The sequence below is a fragment of the Oncorhynchus tshawytscha genome, linkage group LG18 (genome assembly GCF_018296145.1).
Source record: "Oncorhynchus tshawytscha isolate Ot180627B linkage group LG18, Otsh_v2.0, whole genome shotgun sequence".
In the NCBI taxonomy this organism is placed as follows: domain Eukaryota; kingdom Metazoa; phylum Chordata; class Actinopteri; order Salmoniformes; family Salmonidae; genus Oncorhynchus; species Oncorhynchus tshawytscha.
The window spans coordinates 9,928,348-9,941,311 of record NC_056446.1 but is presented as its reverse complement, the minus strand read 5'-3'; the positions used below and the strand labels follow the sequence as shown (position 1 = coordinate 9,941,311).

Below are 12,964 nucleotides of genomic sequence, written 5' to 3'. Positions count from 1 at the left end.
TTTGGAAACATAAGGAATGTATATTTCATATCAGCAATAAGTATTTTTCAAAAACAAAAGGTTAAATTAAAGATGCAATTAGCGAAAGTGTAGTTCGTAGGCTGGAGGCACACATAGCCTTATGGATCTGTGCAAACCTGCTACAGTAAGTGTATATTTTTAGTTTGAAAGATTGTTTCTGATAAGTTCCATGTTTTGTAAACCCTATTCCAAGTGATTTTCTGCCAGGTCTCATAGATTACACGTAACATAGTAAACGTAAACCTGGGCAATGTAAATCCGTTTGGTATGGTAACATAAGACAGGTTACTTAAGGCAAAAATGAAAGGAGGGTGGTTGGTCGGGGTGGATGAGTAGGAATATAACTCAAACGTCTATCAACGCGATGGTTGCATGTTTAAGTCTCATCAAGGACAACTTTAGCATTTTAGCTAATTAGCAACTACTTGCTACTTTTTTAGCTACTTTGCAACTACTTAGCATGTTAGCTGACCCTTCCCCTAACCTTAACCCCTTGCCTTCTAGCGACCTTAACACAAGACCTCATCTTGGTGTAACGGTTAAAGGTGTTGGGTTGACAGTCGCTGGACCTGGGTTTCAAATAAAAATGTATAATCAAATAAAATGTTATTTGTCACATGCGCCGAATACAACAGTGAAATGCTTACTTACAAGCCCTTAACCAACAATGCAGTTTAAGAAAATACCTATATAAAAAAAGTAAGTGATAAGAAAAACAAATAATTAAAGAGCAGCAGTAAATAACAATAGCAGGGCTATATTTGTATTACTTTTTTATTTTAACTTTATTCAACTAGGCAAGTCAGTTAAGAAATGACGGCCTAGGAACAGTGAGTTTACTGCCTTGTTCTGGGTCAGAACGACAGATTTTTACCTTGTCGGCTCAGGGATTCAATCTTGCAACCTTTCGGTTACTAGTCCAACGCTCTAACCACTAAGCTACCTGCAGGGGGTACCGGTTCAGAGTCAATGTGCTGGGCACCAGTGTTGAGGTAATTATGTACATGCAGGTAGGGTTATTAAAGTGGCTATTCATAGATAATAACAGAGAGTAGCAACAGTGTGGGGGTGCAAATAGACTGGGTAGCCATTTGATTAGCTGTTCGGGGGTCTTATGACTTGTGGGTAGAAGCTGTTTAGAAGCCTCTTGGACCGGCGGTCTGGTACCGTTTGCCGTGCGATAGCAGAGAGGACAGTCTATGACTAGGGTGGCTGGAGTCATTGATAGTTTTTAGAGCCTTCCTCTGACACCGGCTGGTATAGAGGTCCTGGATGGCAGGAAGCTTGGCCCCGGTGATGTACTGGGCCGTACGCACTACCCTCTGTAGTGTCTTGCGGTCAGAGGCCGAGTAGTTGCAATACCAGGCAGAGATGAAACCCGTCAGGATGCTCTCGATGGTGCAGCTGTAAAACCTTTTGAGGATCTAAACCAAATCCATGCCAAATCTTTTCGGTCTCCTGAGGGGGAATAGGTTTTGTCGTGCCCTCTTCACAACGGTCTTGATGTGCTTGATTCGATGTTAGTCTGATGCTGTGTCAATGAATTTCTCCACCTCCCAAAAATCAAAATATTAATCCACTATAATCAGAAAAGGAACGTTCTTTACTGTGAACAAATCCATTCCCACTTTAGACCAAGGACGTGCTGGTATGTCATGTGGGTGCAGCGTTTCCTTTTGATGCTTAGGTAGATTAGCATTACATATGCTGCACACAGCCACAAAATGTTTAATTTCTTGGGTCATGTTGGGCCGGAATACTGAGTCTCTGGCTTTGCTGATACTTGCTTCGACCCCTGAGTGCTCTGCATGGGTATGAGAGAGAATCCTTGGGTGTAGAGTGTCTGGCACTACCACCCTGTCGCCTTTGTAGACAACCTCTTCCTACATTGTGAATTAGTCTCTGTATGTCCAGTAGTCCTTCACCAGGATGGGTGTACTCTTTCTTGTATCTGGCCAACCCATTAGGATAAAAGACTGAAGAATTTGTGAAGTCTTGTCCTCTGCTGAATGAGCTTTGATTAGCATCCTTTGTCTGTGGGGAGATGTTTTGATCAGTAGCATAGTACACATCTTCAACCTCAGCCTGTAGAGCATATACTGTCTCATTTGTCCGATATTGCAGGTAACTAGCTGTTGGTAGTGCTGCTCTAGACAAGAAATCTGCAATGTGAAGCTCTACTCCTTTCTTGTATACTACCTGTAGTTTGTATTTATTATGGATCCCCATTAGCACTCTTTGAGGGGTCCAGCAAAATTAAGGTAGTTTATACCATTTTTAAAAACATTACAATACATTCACAGATTTTACAACACACTGTGTGCCCTCAGGCCCACTTTGAGCCAGGAGAGCCAGGAGAGAGCCAGGAGAGATTGACATGCATATTATTAATATTAGCGCTCTGTGTACATCCAAGGGCCAGCCATGCTGCCATGTTCTGAGCCAATTGCAATTGCAAAGTCCTTTTTTTATGGCACCTGACCACACGACTGAACAGTTGTCAAGGTGCGACAAAACTAGGGCCTTTAGGACCTTCCTTGTTGCTAGTGTTGTTAAGAAGGCAGAGTAACGCTTTATTATGGACAGATTTCTCCCAATCTTAGCTTCTGTTGTATAAATATGCTTTGACCATGAAAGTTTACAATCCAGGGTTACTCCAAGCAGTTTAGTCATCTCAACTTGCACAATGTCCACATTATTTATTACAAGATTTAGTTGAGGTTTAGTGAATGATTTGTTCCAAATACAATGATTTTAGTTTGGGAAATATTTAGGGCTAACTTATTACTTGCCACCCACTCTGAAACTAATTGCAACTCTTTTTTAAGTGTTGCAGTCCTTTCAGTCACTGTGTTAGCTGTATAGTGTTGAGTCATCCGCATACATAGACACTCTGGCTTTACTCATAATCAGTGGCATGTCGTTAGTAAAGATTGAAAAAAGAAAGGGGCCTAAACAGCTACCCTGGGGAATTCCTGATTCTACCTGGATTATGTTTGAGAGGCTTCGATTGAAGAACACCCTCCGTGTTCTGTTAGACAAGTAACTCTTTATCCACATTATAGCAAGGGGTGTAAAGCCATAACACATATGTTTTTCCAGCAGCAAACTATGATCGATAATGTCAAAAGCTGCACTGAAGTCTAACAACCCCCACAATAATTGTATCAATTTCTGAGTGGTAATATCGTCTGCTATTATCCTCAGTAATTTTCCATCCATACTGTCAGACCCCGGTGGCTTGTCATTGTTGATAGACAACAATACTTTTTTCAACTCTTCCACACTGACTTTAATTCAAAATAATTCAAAAGTACAATTACCGTCTTTCACAATTTGGTCCGATATACTTGGATGTGTAGTGTCAGCGTTTGTTGCTGGCATGTCATCCCTAAATTTGCTTATCTTGCCAATGAAAAAGTCATTCAAGTAGTTGGCAATATCAGTTGGCTTTGATGAATGAGCCATCTGATTCAATGAATGTAATTTAAGGTGCCCCAAAGCCTTTTACTATCATTCTTTATATAATTTATCTTTGTTTCATATTATAGTTTATTTAGTTTAGTCACATGATTTCTTAATTTGCAGAACGTTTGCCAATCAGTTAGGCTACCAGACTTATTTGCCATACCTTTTGCCTCATCCCTCTCAACCACACAATTTTTCAATTCCTCATCAATCCAGGGGGATTTAACAGTTTTTACAGTCATTTTCTTAATGGGTAGGTGCTTATTAGTAACTGGAATAAGCAATTTCATAAATGTGTCAAGTGCAGCGTCTGGTTTCTCCTCATTATACACCACAGTCCAGCAAATATTATTTACATCAACAACATATGATTCACTACAAAACTTATTGTATGACCTCTTATACACTATATTAGGTCCAGCCTTTGGAACTTTGTTTTTTCTAAATATTGTATTGTATTATATTATATTATATTGTGATCACTACATCCTATGGATTTGGATAAAGCTTTAAAGAAAAATTCTGCAGCATTAGTAAAGATGTGATCAATACATGTTAAGGATTTAATTCCTGTGTTCTTTGTAACTATCCTGGTAGGTTGACTGACAACCTGAACCAGGTTGCAGGCACTGGTTACAGTTTGAAGTTTTTTTCCTGAGTGGGCAGCTAAATGAAAGCCAATCAATATTTAAAATCACCTAGAAATATACTTATCTGCTTATATCACATACATTATCAAGCATTTCACAATTATCCAGATACTGACTGTTAGCACTTGATGGTCTATAGCAGCTTCCCACAAGAACGGGCTTTAGGTGAGGCAGATGAACCTGTAGCCATATTACTTCAACAGTATTTAATATTAGATCTTCTCTAAGCTTTACAGGAATGTGGTTCTGAATACAGACCGCAACACCGCCCCCGTTGGCATTTCTGTCTTTTCGATAGTCGTTATAACCATGTATTGCTACCACTGTATCAAAGGTATTATCTAAGTGAGTTTCAGATATAGTCAGAATATGAATGTCATCTGTTACAAGCAAGTTATTGACTTCATGGACCTTGTTGCTCAGGCTGCATATGTTAATATGAGCTATTTTAAGCACTTTTATGGTTTGCTTGATTGTTTTTAATGCTTTACTGGGAACCTCATCAGAAGTACACTTGCTCATATTATTTATATTGGAGCTGATTGTGCAGCTCACCCTGCACTAAGTGGTCTTCCTACTAGGGCACAGCACCTCAGTGCTAACAGTGTAACTGGTTCATGATTACTGCATACAATGGCTGTAGGATAAACAGAGGTATTCGGTGCAATTAGGGTCACATAAATTAAGTTACTTACATTGTGTTTGCCAATGCCTCTAGGATCATGTACATTAGATGCAGCATTATGACAACTCATTGTCACAATTGTAGGGACTAACTGAGCTGGCCTTGGATCATTGAAAAGTCATTGTTTCAAAGCAGCCTTGAAATGTGTGGGCAGAGTCCAGGAGCCATGATGATTTGGATGGACTCCGTCATTCCTGCAGAGTATCTTCTGTTTCCAGAAGGTGTCAAAGTTATCAATAAAAGTGACTCCAGCAGAGCTACAGTAATATTTTAGCCAGATGTGTAATGCCAGCAGTCTACTGAATCTTTCACACATGCGGCCCAACGGTGGTAATGGACCTGAACTGATTGCCCATTTTTTGGAGTCTTAATGCTAACATCAGTTCTTTAAAATCAATTTTCAAATGTTCTGAGCTAGCCCTCCTGTTGTTTGACCCCACATGGACTACGACAGTGTCATCTCCTGGCATCTGTCGTAGAACAGTCGGAAGCAGCCTTGTGATGTCCTGATAACGCTGAAGATTTAGCATCAACCTTTGAAGTCGCTTTTTTTTTACCCCGTTTTTTTCTCCCCAATTTCATGGTATCCAATTGTTTAGTAGCTACTATCTTGTCTCATCGCTGCAACTCCCATAGGGGCTCAGGAGAGATGAAGGTTGAAAGTCATGTGTTCTCCGATACACAACCCAACCAAGCCGCACTGCTTCTTAACACAGCGCGCATCCAACCCGGAAGCCAGCCGCACCAATGTGTCGGAGGAAACACTGTGCACCTGGCAACCTTGGTTAGCGCGCACTGTGCCCAGCTCACCACAGGAGTCGCTGGTGCACAATGAGACAAGGATATCCCTACCGGCCAACCCCTCCCTAACCCGGACGACGCTAGGCCAATTGTGCGTCGCCCCACAGACCTCCCGGTCGCGGCCGGTTATGACAGAGCCTGGGCGCGAAGTCTCTGGTGGCACAGCTGGCGCGGCAGTACAGCGCCCTTAACCACTGCGCCACCCGGGAGGCCAGAAGAGGATTTTTGAAGATAACTTCAAGCGACTTGTGATCAGTGTGCACCGTGATAAAGTCCCCGCCATGATGGTATTGATCAAAACGGTCACAGGCGAACACTATGGCTAGGCACTCCTTTTCAATTTAGGAATATCCTTGCTCCGTGGGTCTCAATGTCCTTGAAGCAAATGCAATGGGCTGCCCCTTCTGCAGGAGCGCTGCCCCTAGGCCTTTGTCACTTGCATCACATTGTAGGGTCACTTCTTCAGAGAGGTCATAGTACCTCAGTCTTGGTTGGTTGCTTACCAATTTCTTGATTTGCTCCAATGCATCATCACGTTGAGGAAGCCATGCCCACAGCACATTCTTTATTGGTCAGCCAACCCAATGGCTCACATACGTCAGACATAGGAGGTAAGAATTTGGCTAAGTAATTTACAAAACCAAGCAGTCGCTGAAATGCTTTTGCGTCTGTACGTGGCGGCATTTGCTGTACTGCCTCCACCTTCTTGGGGTCTGGCTTCAGGCCTTAAGCTGTCAAAATATGTCCCATAAATGTAATACTTGTGAACCTGAGCTTAACTTTGCCTTTATCTGCACACTTTAGGAAAATTGTTATTTTTTTCCACAGAATTTGCATACAACCCCATGTGCTGGGCATTTGGCTCTTGCGTGTGTTGATCCACAGTACATGCACCATCTTTAGTATTTTTCCATCTCACATCACTGTCCGATGAATGTTTCCATTTTTTATCAACATGGTCTCTGTATTTGTTCTGAGTGGCATAATTTACAGATTCTGCCTGTTCAGGGACAGTGTTGATCTTTTTTAATTGGATCTGCATCTGTTCGCTTGCTTTGCATATATCTATGGCTTTAGACAGCGTAAGTTGTGGTTCGCACAGCATACTTGCTCTTACTCTGTTATCTTTACACCCAATCACAAGTCTGTCTCTGATCATTTTGTCTGTCATTGATTATAAATAACATGAATCAGACAATTGACGCAGCCTCACAACATATTTTACCAGAAGTCTCTGCTTGAGTTTGTTCACGTGTTAAAAATACATCTTTCATAAATCACATTACGACTGGGTTCAAAATGTCTTTGTAAAACATCAAGGATATTCTTTGAAGCATATGGCACTCTCTTAAGCAGTGTTGCCACTCACACATGCAGGTCTTTTTTTAATCAGGTCTTTTTAAAATGTTATCTAAGCCCGTAGTGATTTCATAATTCTCCCACTGATCACAGAAAAACAATTTGACTGAGAGACATCGCAGGCTCTTTGTCCTCGCTCAGCTGTCCCACTTGCGTTTATTTGACAGCGATTACATTGTCCACATACCGTATCCTATTTTCCATATTCATACCACTTCTAACACCATGTTATTATGTATATGGGAATAACTCATGTCAGAGAGTGTGGTAAAAATGTTAGCATAATCCTTTAATCAGGTATTATAAATTACAGGTCACACATCCTAATCAGATACTCATAATGCACCTGTTTATATATCCTAGATAGGTACCCCACTAGCGCCATCTCTGGGTTGGCATTATGCCCATTATCTTAACAACTATGTTACCTCTACCAGCGACAACTATTAACGTGTACTATGTTACCTCTACCAGCTGAGTCCAGGTTGGATTATTGATGTTTCTAAATGTTGAAACAGAGCTTCGGGATTGTAGTTTACATGGTCCCATCAGTAAATGGTGTTTATAGCTGAGAACCTTTGTGATTTGCATAATGCCTTGTTTAATGCCTTGGGTTCTCGAGAGCAAGGGCACGACGTTATTGCGCTGGCGGCTTGCAAGAAAAGCCGTTCCACCACTTCTAGGAAATCTAATCGGCGCTATTCTGCAGTAAAATCCTCGTCATTTATTTGTCGGATATTCTCGTTGGAGAATTGCATTTTTTACACTTTGAGTGGCTAAAAGCATGTGAAAAGCATTCTTCTCTTTTTAAGGACACTCGAAGGACGTATTTATGACTGGGTTTCTTCTCGCTTCCTCTCCAGATTTTTGATTTTCATTGTGTTTACATAAATCTGGCCACTTGACAGTAACATCGGTCGCCTAGGGTGGCTACAGGCAGTTAGTTTTTTTTAAACGCAATGGAAGTATTATTCAAACAATTGAGGCAATGATGTTTCTTTTCTCAGACAAAGTGGCATATCTGATCAAATTCAGGAGGATGCAAGGCCGAAGAGGAAACGTAATTTAAAAAGTAGGCTATGTTTTTATTATTTGAATAAACGATCATCCGGATGTTTATTCTTCTTATCCCGCTAACCTGAGTAGTGGAAATGTATTGTTCAGTAACGGAACTTTTCTTGCTCTGACAGCATTGCATCACCTCTGTGGCAAAGGAGTATCTCTGGAACAAGCACGGAGCACATCTTTACCCCCCATTTATCAGCTGCCCCTTGATTCTTTGTATTGTTGTAAAAGGTGCACTGTTTACAGATGTATCTCGGACTTGATGAGCCCGTGCGGGAATGCCAGTATAATCAGATCTGCACGCGCAACTCGTTACCTATGGAGACCTTAGGGCACAAAAAGAAGAAGATTCCCCGAAGGAAGTGGCAGGTCTTTCCCGGTCGAAATAGATTCTACTGTAATGGAAGGGTCATGATGGCGAGGCAGACCGGGGTCTTCTACCTAACCCTAGTCCTGATCATGGTCACCAGCGGGCTTTTCTTCGCGTTCGAGTAAGTTTAAATTATACACTACAGTTGCTCATGCAAGACCTTAACGTAATTCACTGGTGATGCACTGAGCACATTTGTGAGCAAGGGGTGGGCTATGTAACCGCAGCCAATTTGTTTTTAATATATCATATTATATTCGGAGTTCATTCGTCAATAGCTCTCAGATGCAAGGTCCTAGGATGATGATAATTATATAACTAGAATCAGATGATGGTAGAGAGCAAGGTACACCATTTCTTTTTACCGATGGTCGAACTCTTCCATTAACAGAGCCGAAAAGGAGGCGATATGCAATTTCTGGCGCTCAGGTGCTTTAGGGGCCATCGTAAAAGTGCAATATCGGTTGCATTCCCATTCAAGAGGGTTAGCCCTATATCAACATTACACATTGCGTAGTGCTTTGAGTCGCTAAAGGGCCCAAAATGTTTATTAGTTACCTCTAACTACTACGGGTGCTATATTCTATCTATCTATCTACAAATATACCAGGTGAAATGCAGATGTAAAGCCACATAATGTGAGGTCACTTACCCCCACCCATCCATGCTACATTCATTACAATTCCAGTTCACCACCCTGATTTTCACCTGAACTTTTCCTGATATTTTCAATAGCTCACTGTCCATATGAGTTACAGATATACAGACAAGTATGTTGGGTTCCTTGATATCTTATCAAAGGTACACCTCACAATTGATTCTCCAAAAATGTTTGCCTAGTACATCTGTGGTTATTAATTAACGTACAGATCTAATTTTCAATAGCTTCCAGTCCAAATGACATACAGTGCCTTCGGGAAGTATTCAGACCCATTGACCTTTTCCACATTTTCTTATGTTACAGCCTTATTCTAAAATGGATAAAATAAAAATCTGCAGCAATCTACAAACTATACCCCATAATGACAAAGTAAAAACAGGTTTTTAGATTTTTTTTCAAATGTATTAAAAGTAAAAACAGAAATACCTTATTTACATACAGTACCAGTGAAAAGTTTGGACCCACCTACTAATTTTCTTTAGTTTTACTATTTTCTACATTGTAGAATAATAGTGAAAACATCAAAACTATGAAATAACACATGGAATCAATCATGTAGTAACCAAAAAAGTGTTAAACAAATCAAAATATATTTAAGATTTTAGATTCTTCAAAGTAGCCGCCCTTTGCCTTGATGACAGTTTTGCACACTCTTGGCATTCTCTCAACCAGATTCACCTGGAATGCTTTTCCAACCGTCTTGAGGGAGTTCCCACATATGCTGAGCACTTGTTGGCTGCTTTTCCTTCACCCTGCGGTCCAACTCATCCCAAACCATCTCAATTGGATTGAGGTCGGGTGATTGTGGAGGCCATGTCATCTGATGCAGCACTCCATCACTCTCCTTGGTAAAATAGCCCTTACACAGCCTGGAGGTGTGTTGGGTCATTGTCCCGTTGAAAAACAAATGATAGTACCACTAAGCACAAACCAGATTGGATGGTGTATCGCTGCAGAATGCTGTGGTAGCCAAGCTGGTGAAGTGTGCGTTGAATTCTAAACAAATCACAGACAGTGTCACCAGCAAAGCACCCCACACCATCACACCTCCTCCATGCTTCACGGTGGGAACCACACATGCGGAGATCATCCGTTTACCTGCTCTGTGTCTCACAAAGACACGGACGTTGGAACCAACAATCTCAAATTTGGACTCATCAGACCAAAGGACAGATTTCCACTGGTCATAATGTCTATTGCTTGTGTTTCTTGGCCCAAGCAAGTCTCTTCTTCTCATTGGTGTCCTTTAGTAGTGTTTTTTTTTCAGCAGCAATTCGACCATGGAGACCTTTTTCACGCAGTCTCCTCTGAACAGTTGATGTTGAGATGTGTCTGTTACTTGAACTCTGAAGCATTTATTTGGGCTGCAATTTCTGAAGCTGGTAACTCTAATGAACCTATCCTCTAAAGCAGAGGTAACTCTTGGTCTTCCTTTCCTGTGGCGTCATAGCGCTTGATGGTTTTTTGCGACTGAACTTGAAGAAACTTTCAAAGTTCTTGAAATGTTCCTGGATTGACTGACCTTCATGTCTTAAAGCAATGATGGGTTGTAATTTCTTTTTGCTTACTTGAGCTGTTCTTCCCATAATATGGACTTGGTATTTTACCAAATAGGGCTATCGTCTGTATACCACCCCTACATTGTCACAACACAACTGATTGGCTCAAACACATTAAGAAAGAAAGAAATTACACAAATTAACTTTTAACAAGGCACAACTGAAATGTATTCCTGGTGACCACCACATGAAACTAGTTGAGATAATGCCAAGAAAGCTGTCATCAAGGCAATGGGTGGTTACTATGAAGAATCTGAAATATAAAATGTGTTTTGATTTGTTTAACACCTTTTTGGTTACTACATGATTCCATATGTGTTATTTCATCATTTTGATGTATTCACTATTATTCTACAATGTTGAAAATGGTAAAAATAAAGAAAAACCCTGGAATGAGTAGGTGTGTCCAAATTTTTGACTGGTACTGTACATATTCAGACCCTTTGCTATGAGACTCAAAATTGAGCACAGGTGCATCCTGTTTCCATTGATCATCCTTGAGATGTTTCTACAACTTGATTGGAGTCCACCAGTGGTAAATTCAATTGATTGGACAAAATTAGGAAAGGCACACACCTGTCTATATAAGTTCCCACAGTTGACAGTGCATGTCAGAGCAAAAACCAAGCCAGGATTGTGTCGAGGCACAGATCTGGGTAAGGGTACCAAAACATTTCTGCAGCATTGAAGGTCCCCAAGAACACAGGGGCCTCCATCATTCTTAAATGGAAGAAGTTTGTAACCACCAAGACTCTCCCTAGAGCCGGCCGGCCGGCCAACCAAACTGAGCAATCGGGTGAGGAGGGCCTGGGTCACAGAGGTGACCAAGAACCCGGTGGTTACTCTGACAGAGCTCCAGAGTTCCTCTGTGGAGATGGGAGAACCTTCCAGAAGGACAACCATCTCTGCAGCACTCCCTAATCAGGCCTTTATTGTAGAGTGGCCAGACGGAAGCCACTCCTCAGTAAAAGGCACATGATAGCCCGCTTGGAGTTTGCCAAAAGGCACCTAAAGACTCTCAGATCATAAGAAACAAGATTTTCTGGTGTGATGAAACCAATATTGAACTCTTTGGACTGAATGCCAAGCGTCTGGAGGAAATCTGGCACCATCCCTACGGTGAAGCATGGTAGAGGCAGCATCATGCTGTGGGTATGTTTTTCAGCGACAGGGACTGGGAGACTAGTCAGGATCGAGGCAAAGATTAACGGAGCAAAGTACAGAGAGATCCTTGATGAACACCTGCTTCAGAGTGGGACATTGGAAATTGAACTGGGAATATGGCTCATTGGAAATATGACTGGGAATATGGCTGAATACAGACAGTGTAGTTATTCCCTCCGTAAGGCAATCAAACAAGAATGTCGGTATAGGGACAGTGGAATGGCAATTCAACAGCTCAGACACGAGACATATGTGGTGACCGACGTCTTTCTTCCAGACAAACTACACACCTTCTTTGCCCGCTTTGGGGATAATACAGTGCCACCGCACAGCCCGCTACCAAGGACTGCGGGCCCCCCCTTTCCTTCTCTGTGGCCGACGTGAGAAAAACATTTAAACGTGTTAAGCCTCGCAAGGCTGGGCCGGCATCCCATGCCACGTCCTCAGAGCGTGCGCAGACCAGCTGGCTGGTGTGTTTACGGACTTATTCAATCTTTCCCTATCCCAGTCTTCTGTCCCCACATGCTTCATGATGGCCACCATTGTTCCCGTACCCAAGAAGGCAAAGGTAACGGAACTAAATTACTATTGCCCCATAGCACTCACTTCTGTCATCAGGATGTGCTTTGAGAGACTAGTCAAGGATCATATCACCTCCACCTTACCTGCCACGCTAGCCCCACTTTAATTTGCATACCACCCCAATAGGTCCACAGACGATGCAATCGCCATCACACTGCACACTGCCCTATCCCATCTGGACAAGAGGAATACCTATGTAAGAATGCTGTTTATTGACAACAGCTGAGCATTCAACACCATAGTACCCACCAAGCTCATCATCAAGCTGGAGGCCCTGGGTCTCAACCCCAGCCTGTGTATTGGGTCCTGGACTTCCTGACAGGCTGCCCCAGGTGGTGAAGTTAGGAAACAACATCTCCACTTTGCTGATCCTCAACACTGGGGCACCACAAGGGTGCGTGCTCAGCCCCCTCCTGTACTCCCTATTCACCCATGACTGCGTGGCCATGCATGCCTCCAATTCAGTCATCAAGTTTGCAGACGACACAACAGTAGTGGGCTTGAATACCAACAACAATGAGACAGCTTACAGGGAGGAGGTGTGAGCACTCGAAGTGTGGTGTCAGGAAAACAACCTGT

At 42.2% G+C, this 12,964-nt stretch overlaps 1 protein-coding gene across 2 annotated transcripts in view; it reads left to right on the top strand.

The window, feature by feature from the left end:
• The first annotated feature begins 7,415 nt into the window (after positions 1-7,415).
• Positions 7,416-12,964, top strand: part of LOC112217463 (zinc finger DHHC-type palmitoyltransferase 14) — a 57,184-nt gene continuing 51,635 nt past the window's right edge. The window contains exons 1-2 of one of the 2 annotated variants that reach the window (XM_024377758.2): positions 7,417-8,056; positions 8,175-8,540. In XM_024377758.2, the coding sequence (XP_024233526.1) occupies positions 8,296-8,540 (245 nt within the window). In that variant the 5' untranslated portion in view covers positions 7,417-8,056; positions 8,175-8,295. Of the gene's footprint in view, positions 8,541-12,964 lie in introns of both variants that reach the window. The other variant, XM_024377759.2, reaches the window with a different exon arrangement.